This window comes from Salminus brasiliensis, chromosome 1 (genome assembly GCF_030463535.1).
Source record: "Salminus brasiliensis chromosome 1, fSalBra1.hap2, whole genome shotgun sequence".
Taxonomy (NCBI): Eukaryota; Metazoa; Chordata; class Actinopteri; order Characiformes; family Bryconidae; genus Salminus; species Salminus brasiliensis.
The window spans coordinates 35,664,856-35,681,110 of record NC_132878.1 but is presented as its reverse complement, the minus strand read 5'-3'; the positions used below and the strand labels follow the sequence as shown (position 1 = coordinate 35,681,110).

Below are 16,255 nucleotides of genomic sequence, written 5' to 3'. Positions count from 1 at the left end.
CAAAAGTAATTGGACAATGATCAGTTAGGTTTTTGTTTTCCCATTATTCTTAATGACAAATGACAAAGGTCTGGAGCTTCTTCCAAGAGTTGCATTTGCATTTGATAGCTGTTCACAGGAACTACTAACATGAGGTCCAAAGAGGTGTTGATGATTAGAAGTGGCAAAATCAAAAATGTGGTGCATTCTTAATAAGAAGGAATACACTGACTAGCTCGGCAACACGAAAACACCTAAAAAGACCACAGAAGATCTTTCCTTGTTGTAGAAAACACCTTTATAAGATCATTGCCAGGTCAAAGGCCTATCTTTGTCAAAGTCTACAATCAATACACACCCTCATGAATTCAGCTACAGAGGGTTCCGTTTGAAATACAAAGCACTGGAAACACTCAAGACAAGATAAGCCAGATTAGACTTATAGAAAACATCTCATGAAGATCTGAAAAAAAGTGCTTTGGACTGATAAAATCAAAATAAACTAGAGTATGAAGAGAGAACGAAAGGATTCATCATCAGAAGCTTATCACATCACCTGTCAAACATGGTGGAGGCACTGTTATGGGATGTTCATGTATGGCTGGTCATGGAATTGGGTCACTGCTGTTTATTGATGAGAGACAAAGACAATGAAAGACAAAACTGAAGGCAGAAAGTCCCACAAACAAGTAACAACTGAAGGTGGCAGTAGTAAAGGCCTGGCAAAGGGAAAAAACTCTAAAGGCCTTTAGCGATGCCCGTGTGTTCCACACGTCTTGCAGTCATTAACAAAGCATGATCGTTAGATTTATATTTATGCTAGTTTGCCCACATACTTTTGAGCCTGTGAATACTGAGATACTGTGCAGAGAAGGCGATATTTTGGTTCCACCTGTTGAATTAAAGCTGAAAGTCTACAGTTTAATCACATGCTGATCGCTTCATTACAAATCCATTCAGTTGGTGTTAATATTACAGAGAAAAGGTAGGAATATTAATATTAATGAACTATGCAGAAATAAAAATAGATGAAATGCCCCTTTAATGAAAGTTTATGACACGCCAATGAAAGCTAACTACATGTAATCTGCAGATGTGCAATAAGCAATAGGCCAGGATAGACCAGTAATGTCTATTTTGACATGCATAATAATTAATGCATTAAGCAAAATGCGCCAAAACCTTCCCAATCTGTCTCCCCTCAAAAGTCTCAAGATCACGTGCTCGGATTAGTCCACGCTCTCGCTCTCCTCCTGCTGGACGCGAACGCGCGCCTTATAGAGAGAGGGGGCGAGAAAGAGATAGACAGACTTACTGCAGATTTAAACCCAACTAGCGAAACAGCAAGAAAGAAAGAAAAGAAAAAGAAAATCACAACCCCATGCATGGGTGCTAGCTCGCACAGCAGCTCGGGGGGGCTTTAGGAATCATCAGCGGAGGAGGGGTGGGGGGCGCGGACATGTCCGGTGACGCGCCGCCTGCGTCCGCGCTGGAAGCGGCGGGTGTTGTGGGGAAGGCGGTGTGCGCAGGCGCGGCGCTGACGGCCGCTCTCTACCTGATCCGCAGAGTCTGTTTAATAATGGCCTGGAAATCAGGAGGAACCAGCCAAGCAGAGCTCGTCAACAACCTCCGCAGTGAGTGGCCTTCTCTTTCACCCGTTTCTCACCCCCTGTTTAACGGAGAGGATTAGGAGCAGCTAGCCAGCACCCACCCCCCGCTCAGCGCTTAGAGGCTCCGAGGAGATTGAGTTACTTCTGTGTTCGTGAGGCAAAAACGCCACGACCTGCTAGCAACGGCGTGCACAACGACAGCTGAATGACTGCACATAGTCTCTAATGCTCTGCTGCTGCACTAGGTTAGCTAGCTAGCTAACGTTGGCGTATTTGGGCGATCTCTGCGCCGTTGGAGGTGGACGCTGGTTACACTCTCGCTACGCCTGCGTCATTTATTTTTGTCTGGCCAGCTGCGTTATCTGCTCATTTACTGTGTCCCAGTGGGCATGGCATGCTTCAGGCCGACCACCTGCAGATATGTGGCACCACGAGGTTAAGACCATGACATAATGGTGAAAATCTAGCTAGTTAGGATCCTGCGCGTCTGAGGTGGGTGTGTTTGCCAGTGGCCAGATGGACGTTAGCTAGCTAGCTAGCCTAGCGCTGTTGTTTTTGAAAACGTTGCTTGGCTACGCGAGGCTCGCAGCTCTAGAGTAGTAGCTAATGTCAAAGAAAGGGTGGCTAGATAATATAGCTAAATAAATAATTACAAATAAGAGTCACGATGGCATTAAAAAAAAGAAATTGCCAAGTTAGCTAGCTAGCCAGCTAACGTTAGCCAGCCCACAGACAACTCCTCTAACTTGGCGAACCCGCCCCTGCTGCTGACAGGTTAGCTAGCTATAGCTAGCGGCGCTCTCTGACAGAATGACTTACGGCCAAATTATGAGCTATTTTATCGCATAGTTTACGTTCACTGTGTCTAAACAATGAACTATTATCATTAAAAATACTGTAGTTTTTTTATTTAATAGCGTATTATATCGACATGTTCGGAATTATGCCTTAATAGTAGCTAAATGGGTGTAGCTGGCTAGCACTGCAATCTCGAAAATACGCCATGGCGTTCATATAGCCAACTCCGGTTAAAAGTTTAGGAAAATAATTACTATTTTAATATAATTTAATACAATCTAAGCCAGAATTCTGAGAAAATAAGCAATTATTTCTAGATAATAATAATAATAATAAAAAAAATAATTGTGACATTGCATAAGAATTCTTTATTTATTTGACTTGCAATGTTCTTTTTATTCTGTTAGTAGAAATGAAAATAATATGCAAGGGAATTAAACCAAGTGAATGTTTATACTACTGTAGCTTCAAATCAGTGCCTTGAATATTCATAGGCTGGCTCCTGCTGAAAGCTCACTGCGAGTCCTCACAAACCGAAGGCTGTGCACTTATGCCATGGTGGGGTGTGGCAGTACTTTTGGTAGATTTCTTCTATTGCTTTAGGATCCATGTGTGACTCAGCACTGCAGCTCAGGGACACGTTCGGATCAGCGGTCGTGTGTCAAGGTTGACATTTTGACCTGCAGGTCGGGGTCGCACCTGGTTTGGAAACCGCATGTCTAAAATGCCACTATTAAAAGTCAAAGGGTGACATTTATAATATCTGATCACTTCTTTTTCCTACAGGAGAAGGCTCATTTACAAGCTTGCGTTTGCGCTCCTTCGGCCTGAGATTATCTCTAATGGCTGGTGCCTAATAATATTTCTACTGAGTCTAGCATGAAACCCATACTGCTCAGCTTCTGCTTTGTGGGACAGTGTCCAGTGCACTATATTTAGGATGAATGGCCATCCAGAGATGAGTGCAGGACATGAGGAGCCTGTCTTTGAAAGGACTTGGTGTGGTGACGACGCAAAGGTTAGAGAGGATTTTTGGCTAGGTTATGGCAGCTGTGTTTGTGTGTGTGTATGGTGAGGTGAAGCAGGGCATACTGGGCATTGTAAAGCATTTATAATGCATGAGCGTAAGCTGTGTCATACATCTTTACTCAAAGCTGTGACACCATTTCGGCACTAAATAAAATGCAGGCTGGCCTTTTATACGACACAGATTAATGCAACATGGCTAAAAGCTGCATGAATAATTCATACGTAAATACAACATGATAAATTGCACTCTGTTAAAAGGGAACTCAATGTAAAATGTAAAATCACTGCATTAATTGCTAAATGTCCCAATATGCCTACTTACAAGCAGTCTCAAGCACAATTTTCCGCTTTAAATGGCAGGCAAAAACTCCCTTCTGATGGCGCGTCTCAAATAGGAATACCCCAATCCAATCCACTGGACTGGGATCAGATCTTATCCAGGTGCATTAATGGATCGGGTATTGGCTGTTTAACTCTAGAGTTTTCTAGAGTCCTCTAAACACCATTAACAGACATTATCCCCAGCCCGCAGCTGAGAGAAGTCATCTGTGATGGCAACAGAGCAGTTTACGGTCTGCAATGCAGTACTATTTTTACAGTGGAACATGAAAATCTAACTCTGTCCTCCAGACGTTTGTCTTTTCTGATGTTTTTCCCCCGTGATGCCAAAATCACATGAGGAAAACACTCCCACCATGTCTTTACTCTTGAATTAATGCTGGTTAGAAATGAAGCTGGTCACAATTCTATGAAATCGTTATTTCACATCAGTAGTCAACCAAAAAAATCGTTCTAGCGTTTATATCACTACGCAGGCACTCATGCACACACATCACACCTGAAGTCATTTCAATGCAGTGTTTTAAAGTAACTGGAAGCTGTATGGTCAGGGAGGTGAGTCAGACTGGACTTTAATAGTATAAAACAGTCATTTGTAAAAATGTTGGCTACTAAACTAAAACAAATCAGTCCAGAATGTCAGATTAATGGTTTACTAAATGCAAATTTCATCGCAGTACTAAATTGTTTGACTAAGACTGGACTGAACTGAACTGGAATTGACCACTACTCAGCATTAAGGTAATTGGGTCAGATTGGCAGATCAGGCAAACACAAAAATGGATCGGCTCATCCCTGATCTGGAAGATGGAAGGAACTTTGGAAAAGCTACAAGCACTTTGGGTCGGATACTTGGGTCCGAAGAAAGGCTACTATGCTAGGTGTTGAATGTAGAAGGAAGCCAGAACGCAGCTCAGGCTATCGGAGGTTTTTTGGGGGGAGAAATTTCATGCATTTCATGGGTTCTGTAGCAGCATTTCCCAGTGTCACTTCTGTAAACATGTTGTTTATGCTTCCAGCAAAAAGGAAGTAGAACCACACTCTGGTTGTCAGTTGCCTTATTTAGAAAAGCCAATAGCTGTGTGTCATTCTATTGTTGGTGTCCTGTCTATATTGGGGGTCTAAGCTGGATTTCTCTATGACAGAAGTGAATAGCATTTTATCATTAGAAATGTTCCAAACCATGCGCTATTACCACGAGTGCATTATAAAGTCCATAATGAGGCAAAATGCAAATGTTGCCACATCCTTTTTAATATGCTTCATATCTCTGCCAAAGTTCTCTTGCACAAAATAGGAATTGCGAAAAAGATTAAATGGGAACAAAAATAAAGGTAAAGCCACCAGGTAAGAGGTAGTCCAGGTAGTCCCTTTATTATTCCTTCAGTAAAAATGCGATTGTCACATTGTGAACTCGAGCTGAAAGCTGAACTGTGCTTGAATTGGGACATGCACAGCAGTTTCTTGGGGTCGAGGCATGTCTCATGCTGCCTGCTGCTCCTGCCATCTCTCATTGAAAATAAAAGGGAGGATGCGTTATTGCCGTTTGCCGTGTGAAAAGGCCAACTACTAAACTTCTCACACCTCTGTTATATAAAACCAGCAACATGCACTGTACAACTGCCTAGCAAAAGTTAACCAGCATATGTGGGGCAAAAAGGCATCGCACACTCATTTCTGTCGTACACAAATCCAGCAATTGTGCTCTCAGTACTGAAAATATTGCCTTACGGCTCCATCGCTGACCTCTTCATGACTTCTTCATTACCTCTCCAGCTGCTTCTGAACGTGCAGTTTTTATCAGGAAGATAAGGCCAGCATGCAGTGCTTATGCTTTGCTGAATGCACCTTCGGTTGTGCTGAAGCTGTTTTATTTTTCAGTGGCCAGGTGGAAGATAAGCCTGTGTTATGCCGTTATGGTGTTCTAGAGGATGTTTGGATGCAAAGTGGTCAAATGGATTCAGGCTGGGTGTTTGGATATGCATAGGAATAACATCTGTCACTCAGCGGTCTGCACAGTCTAATGGGGAGCTGACTGAATATTTCATGTACAAAAGTTCAGAGTAGATTTTAGTGACCCTGTTTCTTCTCTTCACTGTACGCACACTCACACACACATGCCTGACCCGCTTTTCAGTTCCTGACAGCAGTGCTTAAGTTGTCTTAAGCTGGATTTGAACTCCTTCTGTGTCACATCTGACTGTTTTGTTGCCCAGCCATGTGAAGTGTAGCTGCATATTTTAAAATATCAGTGGCTGCTGGAATTATAGAGACCCCGTAAACAACAATTATTTGCCAATTCTAATTTATTTTCTCTGCCAATATGATTTTGATTTGTCCTATTGTCCTGTTACCCATAAACTGGTCCACAAGTGGGTATTTGCCTACTGAAAATATGATCCCTGATCTACTGGGTGTTTCAGCACTGGGCTTCTCAGTGTTAAGTAATTCTGCAAATAAATAACTCTTTCTCTTCCGTTAATGAGAGAGGTCAACGAAGAATGGCCAGAATGGTTGGAGCTGATACAAAGGCTACAGTAACGCAGATTACCACTTTGTACAATTGTGGTGATCATAAAAGCTTCTCAGAATGCATAACACATCCAACCTTAAAGTGGGTGGACTACAACAACTGAAGGCCATGACGGCTTTCACTTCTGTCAGCCAAGAGCAGAAAGCTGAGGCTGCAGTGAGCACAGGCTCACCAACACTGGACAGTTGAAGACTGGAAAAAATGTAGCCTGTGACCTATTGAATCTCGATTTCTGCTGAGGTACACAGATGTTTCGTTGCGTTAACAGCAATCAGTCATTGCTTAAATGCTATTCAAGTCTATTTGAGTATTGTTGCTGACCATGTGCATCCCTTGAAAGTCTCAAACTGGTTTCAGGAACATGGCCATGAGTTCAGTAGTCCTTAGTGGCCTTCCCAGTCACCAGATCTAAATCCAGTAGAACATCTTTTGGATGTGGTAGAACAGGATGAAGGTGCTTCCCAAAAATCTTTGGGAATTGAGATGCAGCTTGACCGTATTGACCACAATCATGTGGAGTCCATGCCGTGAAGAATTAAGGTTGTTTGGAGAACAAAAGGAGGTTCTCCCCAGTATTAGTACAGTGTTGCAAAGAAATGCTTGGAGAGCATGTATATGCTTATTCAGAAGCTTCTTCCCCCTGATGCGATGCAGATAAAGCTAACGTAAATCGAAATGTAAATCTTCGCAGTAGTCTTTAGCCTGTTGGCCTTTTCCCTGTTCTACTCTGCTGCGTTAGGGCTCCTGCATAGCTGCTGGATATAGCTCAATCTCCAAGCAGACTCAATGTGGCTGTGCAAACGAGAACAACAATTATATGGCTGGGCATATGACGTGTGTGAGGATACTCAAGGTAAAATGACTCTTTACTGAGTTATTTACCTGCATTGTTTTTGAATTTCTACATCGCTGTGGTTACTGACAAGAATGTTGTTGACTTGATGGCCTAATTTTAGCCAGTGCTGTCGATTTAGCCAATTTCATGGCTTAACAAGTATCAGCTGAAGTTCAGCTTGTTGAGAAGGCTACTTTAAGCCTACTTTAAGGTTGCAGATGTACACGCACAGCTTGTCTAGGCCCTGTAGACAAGTACTCCCAATAGAATAGGACTCTCTGGAGCAGATAACCAGAAACCTATTGGCCCCATGCCTTGATTGCCTTGAGCTGTGGCGCACTGGAACTGTGTTCTGTGGAATGATGGTGCTCCATCCAGTACTGTTAGGATGAGGTGAGGTGAGGTGGTGATCATCCAACATTTAGTTTCAGAAAACAGTCAGATCCTCACAGCAATGATCCATAATCTATACAGTGCCTTCACTGGACAGCAGAGACAGTTACTCCAACAAAACCAGAATAAACTCTTTTTCAATACTCTTGAGAAACAATGAAAAAAGTGTCCCAATACTTTTGCCCATACAGTGTATATTTGTGTTGAAGAGCAGCTGCTTTAGACACCTCCAGCTTCTGTTACCAGCTGTCAGGCAGTCTGCATGAGGGGATTACCTTACACTGCACTCATGTCTGTGTTTACTGTCTATCCAGAGAATGGCATCATTAAGTCGGACCGCGTTTATGAAGTTATGCTGGCAACAGATCGAGCCCATTTCTCCAGATGTAATCCCTATATGGACTCTCCACAGTCTATAGGTATGTATGTTACTCTAAGGCTCTTTGTCTCAAACGGAACCCCTAACAGTTGTAAAGACATGTAAGGATCAATTTGGTGCCCAATACTATTACTACATGTTGTAGAAACCCAAAAATATTTTGATGTGTAAGTGTAGTGCACCTAAATCGGCTGCTCTGATGCTCTGCATTTTTGTGAATGTAGTTCTTTTGAACCCCCTCAGGCTACCAGGCAACCATCAGTGCACCACACATGGTATGTTCCAAGTCTTTCAGTCTTAAACAAAGCTCCTCATTTGAGTCCGAATGGCATCCAGTTGCTGTCCGAGCACTGCAATGAAAACAGGTGCTGATTAAACTGTGTGTGTCTGTGTGTGTGTGTTCAGCACGCATATGCACTGGAGCTCCTACATGATCAGCTGTACGAGGGTGCCAAAGCCCTGGATGTGGGCTCAGGCAGTGGCATCCTGTCCGTCTGTTTTGCCAGAATGGTGAGTCAGTCAGCCTGTTGTTTTGGGTTTTTTTTTTTTTTTTTTTTTTTTGGTCGTGCTGCTGATGGGGATGGGTGTGGTTATTTGAATAACCACTGAAATACATATCTGAACACCTCTCAGTATTTGCTTAATCATTTGGCTATCGAAGGACGCGTCTATAGGCATTTAAAATCTTACATTGTATTATGTAATTTTTAAAGTTAAAGTTTGTATTATTATTATTTTTTTTTTTCAAATTATGCATGACTGTTTTACAACAGCTACAGCAATAATATTTTAAACTAAAGCCTGACAAGCTAGTAGCATATACAACTTATTATAGCACAACATGTTACAGGTACAGAACAAATTGTAACCTGCATTGTAACCAATGTTACATAAAGTCTTATTTATAACAGTAAAACAATTTCTTGCTTGCAGATAATTAAACAGCTAACTTTATTTAAAAAACCTTGTGTTGCACTATTGCCACCACCCAAATGCACAGTAAACTGAAACAGCATTTTAGTAATGTTTGCTGTTTTGTTGATAAAAATAAGTGGACAGTAACAGTCCTTAAACATAATACATAAAATACATGCTTTGAATAGTTAACTGGCTCTTTTGTACTCAGTCAGATGTATTGGAGAATAGAAAAATCCACACATGTGCCAAGAATAGACTCCCCAGGACTGACTTTAAGAACCCCTAAAGTTATGGTGTGTTTTTTGCAGGTTGGGCCAAAGGGAAAAGTCATTGGGATTGATCACATAAAGGAACTGGTGGATGACTCTGTTAATAATGTTAAGAAAGACGACCCTGCTTTGATATCATCGGGACGCATCAAACTTATTGGTAAGTTTCAGTTGCGTGCTTTGACTTCAGGGTCTGTTACTGAAATACTCAAACACACCAAAATCATATAATAATTCACCATTATAACTTCTGTTTGGACAGTCGCTATTGCAGAATTACATTTGCTTAATCTTTTCCTAACTAAAGAATATCACAGAAGCAATTTAGCCTCAGAAATTATTTAAAGAAACTTGATTTAAACAACCTAAACACTTTTTGGCTGCAGTGAGCAAAGGTATGCATAAAGCTGCAGAGCTTTTATGAGAACACAACCTCTTCAGCTGTTGTATGAGGGCGGGTTGATCATCAAGCTTTGGGTTTGTTTTGTTTGTGAAAGCAGTAGCTTTATTATTTTGAACAGGTATTTATGTGTAGCTCAGCTGTTGCCAGTTGCTTGGTCACAGACATTATTGATTACTCGAAAAAAGTAAAAAGACTTATATTATATATAAGACTTATAGAATAGCTATTTCTGTACAGAGGGAATCAGTTAAACTATTGTAATGAAAAGTGAGTCGTTTTTTGTGCCACAGTAAGTAAAAGACAAACAAACCTAAAAAATTAACAGTTGATGATTTTTTTTTAATTAAATTATTATTATTTATTTATTTATTTATTTTTAATGAAGCTAGTGGATTTGCTTGGGGACTGGCTCAGTATACGTACTGAAGCTAAGCGATTATGTGTTGAGCTGTGTTTGTCTGTGTAGGTAAATCATTCCATCGCCACAGGACTGGCATTGCTAAGGCAACCTGCCCTTCTGTTCAGCAATGAAGTTGGCACAGCGGCTTCCGCGGTCAGGATGGCGCACACTAAAGCGCTTTCCCTCTCCTTCTCTCTCTCGGGCGCTCTCTCTCTCTCGCTCTCTGTTTGCAGTTGGAGATGGAAGGTTGGGCTATTTGGAGGAGGCGCCCTATGATGCTATTCACGTAGGAGCTGCAGCTCCCTCTGTGCCACAGGCTGTAAGTTTATCTCTGAAACACAGGCGTCACTTCAGTTGCATTTTATATACCCCTGATTAAGGCTGGACTATACGACTAAAACAGGATATGCTTAAGAGAAATACTAATACAGGTATTATATACGATGAACTTATACAAACTTGTTAGTTATAATGGTAACAAAGTATCAGTATTTATAACACCAAAAACATAATAAACTGGATATTTCAATAGGATATTTAAAATGGTGTATATATCTTGTATCTTAAGTAATAGATCATGGCATTTCATTAAACTGCAGTGGAATATGTTGTTTGAGTCGTCTGCTCCTTTAACTGCATATCGACATAATTTGCACAAGGCCATACTCCGTTTAGTGTCATTTCTCTGGAAAACAAACCATTTCCACACAAACAACCCATGTACATTTTTTAATTATTATTAATTAAATTGCAAAGAGATGGTAACCTGCATAGTAGGTATCAGTCTTTACAAGATATTGCTCAACCCTAATAATAATTGTATGTTTATTGTTTCCATGCACCACATACAAGTTAGTTAATAATAATAATAATAATATAGATGTGTATTTATCCACACGTACATTCTTTATAGTTGCAAAAGATCTTCTTAACTTTCAGTGGACGCCAATGTAAAAAGATTGAATTCCGAAAAAGTCATTTTTGGAGCCTTTCTATTGGTCACTTGCAAGATGTGTAAGATCATAATTATAAAGAAAAATACCAGCCCAAAATAAAGCATTAGCTGCTATTAGCAACATGCACACTAGCTTTGGTAGGTAACTCTACCTGGCATATTTTTTTCTCCTTGGTAAATGACAACCACTTGTCACAAAAAAGTCAACTAATAGAAGTTAAGTTATGCAACCCCTGTGATGTTATGTCGTGTTTTGAAAACCGTGTGTCTGTAATTGTGTGTATGTGTGTTGTCTCTGTAGCTGTTGGACCAGCTGAAGCCGGGTGGGCGTCTGATCCTGCCGGTGGGGCCTGCAGGAGGGAACCAGATGCTGGAGCAGCATGACAAGATGGAGGACGGCAGCACCAAAATGAAGCCCCTGATGGGGGTGATTTACGTGCCTTTAACAGACAAAGACAAGCAGTGGTCCAGGTGGAAGTGACTTCCTGTCCCCTCTTCCCCCTCTCCCTCCCCCAGGGCACAGGTGAAATGGTGTGGTCCGGAGCAGACGAGGCTGCCTTTTGCTGCTTGTCGTCTTTTTTTTGCTTCTCCATACCATGATAACCTGCACGTTTTTTTTGTTTGTTTGTTTTTTAAACTTTAACCCCACCCCTCCGAGTGTGCACTCTTAATTAAATTAAGAGTTATTATTATTATTATTATTATTTTTTTTTTTTTTTAAGTTTATTTATTTTTGATGCCACAACCAGGGGCCTGTGTCAAGAAGGAGGATTTGGTTTGTTGAGCCAGCCAGGTTTTAGCTTAGTTCAGTTCTTTGCTGCAGTTTGCTTTTAAACAGGCCATGGCAACTAATGCCAGTTCCAGTTTGGAATTAGGAATCTTACACAGCTCAGATTTTTCTGGGCTGATGTAGCAGTTATACATGAGCTATTTAGTAATTGTATAGAACACTTGCAATAAAGGCACTAAAAGATAAATGTCCACTTTGGTTCTTCAGCCTAAATGTCACATAAATATGAAAATATGAAGCCATTTGAACACACCGAGTGAACGCAGCAAGAGTGTCATAACCGCCTCATGTTCTACATGTTTATGTAATCTTTCGACATTTTATTTATATATTTTCCTGAATGAATTAATAATTGAAATGATTTAAGATCATTCAGAGCGATTTGATGTGACATGGTGTTTTATAGTGCAGTGTATTCATTCACATTTCCTCACAGTGGTGGCGAACGGAACCCAGGCTGGTGATGTCTACAACCACAAATATAGCTTTTTTTTATGTATTCTATTTTATGTTCCTCTCTATATCTAATGTTATGTCTAATGGTGGCTATTGTAAAATCATGGTATATTTGAAAATTTTGGGTCAAATCTTTACCTTACTTTAGTAATGTCTTAGAATGTATCTGGCAACATTTGTGTAATCGCATTTAGTGATCCAGACACTGAACATTTTACACCAAACTGCATTGCATGATTTCAATACCCATTGATTTCTACAGAATTATTATTTTTAACTAGTGGAATTATTCCCCTTCACTTTGGGGGTCTGGCTTCTATCCTCGCAGCTATGAACCATTCTGACTTTAAGTTTAAGGTTGCTTTTGTTGGGTTTCGTAAAAATCTGAAATTGGTCAGGAACCTTGACTTGGTTTAACATTCTTCGTAAACAGGCCCCTGTTCTTGGTTGCATTTTTAAAAGTAATGGTTTTGAGTTTGGGTAATGGTGTTTGAGACTCATTGAATGCTTAGCAAGATGAGCATGGCTCCCCCAGTAGAGTTTATGCACTATGAATAGAGTTAGTTTTGCTCATAGGCTGGTCACAAATCATGCCTTGTACTGATATGTTTAAACTGACTGAGTTCGGGAATGGGGTTGTGTTTTTTTTTGTGTCGGATATGGGATGAAACGAGTGTAAAGGCCTAGCATGCTCCGTAGTGACCTCGCTCGTTCGGCAGGATGTTTTTTTGTTTGTTTGTTTGTTTATCTTATATAAACGTGTGCGTGTTGCATGATTGGTGACCATCATGAGGAATGGTGTGACTGCATGTGTACATAAGTGAAGCTTACAGACTAACCTTAAAAACCTTTTTTGTCTTTGTCTCATAGGGATGAACTTTGAAACGACAGTCTGGCAATATTCACCACCACACCACACACACACACACACACACACACGCACACAAAAAAAACACCACACATCGACACACTCATGACATACACACCATCCATCAGGACTTAACAACTAACGACGAGATGGTAAACCCACGGTGAAGGAAAATCCACTGATTGCACTCGCGCTCTCGGAACAGTCCGACTGCTGTGTGGCCAAAGAGCCCTCAGGATGGATGGAAAAGACTGATTGCTCTTAAAAAGGGAAAAAAAACTAAAAAAAAAAACTAATAGAAAATGAAGAGTGGGGCTTTGTCTTGACATTTTCATGCCTGCAGTTTGCTTTGGGGTTGTGAACTTTTTTCTTTTTTTCTTTTTGATTGTTGACTTGCAGGTGCACATTTTTTTTTTCGTTTGTTTTTTGTGATGACTACAGTATTGCAATTATTTCATTTTTGTTTATGTGCATTTCAGCTTGTTTGGAGCTGAGTCTAAGTGGGTGCTGTTTCTCTTCCAGACTATAGGAATTGGACAGAGTGTTCTTAGAGGATATGTCAGTGCTTCATGCTAACATTAACGGCACTCTCTGTGCCTAGTATGAAAGCTGCAACCACGCTGAACGCATCTAGGCTCAATTCTAGCCACATGGTAACATTTGAAAATCCCAGTTGGGAGTCCTAAGGCCATGCCTTAAGACTAGAGGCTACGGAGTGCTTCTGATCAGGGCTTCCCAAATGTTCTTGTAGAGCTCACTTCTTGACTGAGGACTCCCACCCCACCAAAGTTGTTATTATTATTATTATTATTCTATTTTATTTTTTTGCTAACCAGAACGCAGTTGTCTGCATGGCACATGCATCTACTTTGCAGTAATTGGAGTTGCTTTCCGAAATTACACAAATAAAAAGATTGATAAATGATGTGTAATCAGGGTCAATGACAGTGTGATGCTCTAGCTGAGCTCTAGTGGACAGAGAGGCTAGAGGTTCTGTGATGGTGCAGAAAGAGTTTGCTAATAGAGATAGATGATTCAGTTGGAGTTTAATACTGTTCTGTGCTTCAGTGATTTATGCCAGTCATGCCATATCTTACAGGTTCTTCAGTACATATTTTTCCAGATGAGTGTGCGAACAGTCACCCTAGCTAGCTGGCTAATCTATAGAGTATCAAAACTAGTAGTAAATACAAGATTAAATTGGAGGTATTAATGATTCTTTGGGAGAGTAGCACCCTGATGGGCATTAGAGAGAAAGTGAATCATCTACATTGCAGTTTTTTAAGCTCTTCTGTTTCAGAATTAGTTTGCTAACAGTCAGACTAGCTGGCGAGCTTCAAAACAAGTAAACAGCCTGACGATTCAAAGGTGCAGTAACGTGGTTAAATCTCTATTGTACAGCAGAAGCGCACGTCATGTAGTCTGATTTCGTGATTCAGTCCCAGACTGCTTCAAAACCCTGGGGGGTCCCCCATACAGTTTGCGAATCTCTGAATCCCTAGATCTCCATTCTCCAACTCCATCGAACTGCTAGAGCTACAGCTGAGTGTAGTGTAGATTTGCTCATTCTGGTTATGACAGTATTTTAACCCTGCTCACTCCAGCCGAACAACAAGCAGCTCATGCTAATTTACACAGGCCGACATGCTACTGCTGGAGGTTCACAAAAGCCAGCTTTTGCTCAAACACACACACACATGTGCACGCGTGCACACACACTTTCACTGAAACCCATATACACATGCAGGGCTGTGCTTGCGCCCCCCCCGCCCCTCACTTTGGAAGTGCTCTCTGTCACCGGTCAACAAGCTGATTCTCTGCGCAGGTGGTGTGTTGCCTGCATTCGCACAAACTTGGCTTTGTACAAATAAAACTCAACGCAGTGCAAAACTGTGCGTCTCGTCCATTACATAAAAGTCTTTAAACAGAGTTACATTGATCTAATGCAAGGCTTATACAGTGCTTGTAGACAAACTACTGACTCAGATTTCTATACAGTGATCCGGGATCATGATCTATACAATATCTTTACATTTATGACATTTAGCTGATGCTCTTATCCAGAGTGACTTACAAGGTTATGCGTATTACAGAGGAGGGCCAATGTAGTGTTAGGAGTCTTGCCCAAGGACTCTTATTGCCATAGTGCAGCATAGTCACCCAAACATCAACCACCAATTTATAGGTATATTATTTGCTATCCATCCACAAGCCAACCTACATGTCTTCTGAAGTTTATTTGTAATGCTGATAAAGGTAAACTAGAGCGGAACCTTTTAAAAACCCTTTCTTTGGGTACGATTTAGCTTTGCTTAATTGCAAAACTATTGTTACACAATATCTCAGGTATTATATCATGTAATATTTCATGTAATTCATTTCTATGATTTAACATTTAGAGACCTCAAACGTGTGGTATCTATTATCACCACTCTGTATAAGTCTATCTTAGCAAGTTTCTTAGAAATGCAGCATCGCACCACACCACTTGGAATGACTCTGTTCACACTGATGGTTTAATTATGACAAAATTGGGAAGAATTGAGGAATTCCCCTTTAATTCAGCTGCTTCCACAAAAAAAAACCAAATATTAGCCAAGACATGTTTGTTGTCCTGAGTTTTGCTTTGAAGCTTTGAAACAAGGCTGCTGATAGAACTCTGTAACCCACCAAGATACAATGCTTTGGCCTAGGGCTGGGCAATATGGTTAAAATACTACAAGATATTTAGAGACATTTCTCTTGATACACGATATTTATCATGATACATGTCGTCACAGACTAAAAACATCAGTAGTGACAGATTCTTATAAACTACTGTTCAGATCCTCTCCTGTATTGAACACAGTGATTTTTATTATTCAGCATCTGCTGCTCTTCATCTAATTACACCAGTCTAATTACGCTGTCTGTAATGAACCCTGCAGCTGATCAGTGTTTATTAAAGCACTAACAGTATCCTCCATATTCGAGGATCACGATAACGAAATGTTTTCCTCTAACATACATTTTGTCAACCAGCCAAGATGTTCAGTGTCTATGTTTGCTTTGCTATGAGGGCATTCACAGAAGTCCGGGCAACCAAACAAGATCTTGGGTGACCCTCTACCATTACTCAGCTACAATGGCCTTGTAGCCCCTGCGCAAAACTACAGAAGCAAACTCAGGGCACCAAACCTGTCTTGGTCAATGAACCACATATAGGCTAAGCATAATATGAGTCATATATGTGACAGACTCTATTAAAAAAGAGCAAACTGGAGCTTCTCGTTGGAAGGAAAAAGACACACTCTCAGCATCA

At 40.8% G+C, this 16,255-nt stretch overlaps 1 protein-coding gene across 2 annotated transcripts; it reads left to right on the top strand.

Annotated features, from left to right (window-relative positions):
* The first annotated feature begins 1,467 nt into the window (after window positions 1-1,467).
* Window positions 1,468-13,877, top strand: pcmt (protein-L-isoaspartate (D-aspartate) O-methyltransferase). 2 transcript variants are annotated; one of them, XM_072678615.1, is made up of 8 exons: window positions 1,468-1,613; window positions 7,831-7,935; window positions 8,139-8,170; window positions 8,301-8,405; window positions 9,122-9,242; window positions 10,119-10,204; window positions 11,142-11,363; window positions 12,957-13,877. In XM_072678615.1, exons 1-7 carry the CDS (start codon window positions 1,559-1,561, stop codon window positions 11,319-11,321), a joined length of 684 nt encoding a protein of 227 aa, XP_072534716.1. In that variant the 5' UTR covers window positions 1,468-1,558; the 3' UTR covers window positions 11,322-11,363; window positions 12,957-13,877. The 2 variants fall into 2 exon arrangements, with proteins under 2 accessions (XP_072534716.1, XP_072534707.1); XM_072678606.1 differs by having other exon boundaries at window positions 1,469-1,613; window positions 11,142-11,311.
* The last annotated feature ends 2,378 nt before the right edge of the window (window positions 13,878-16,255 follow it).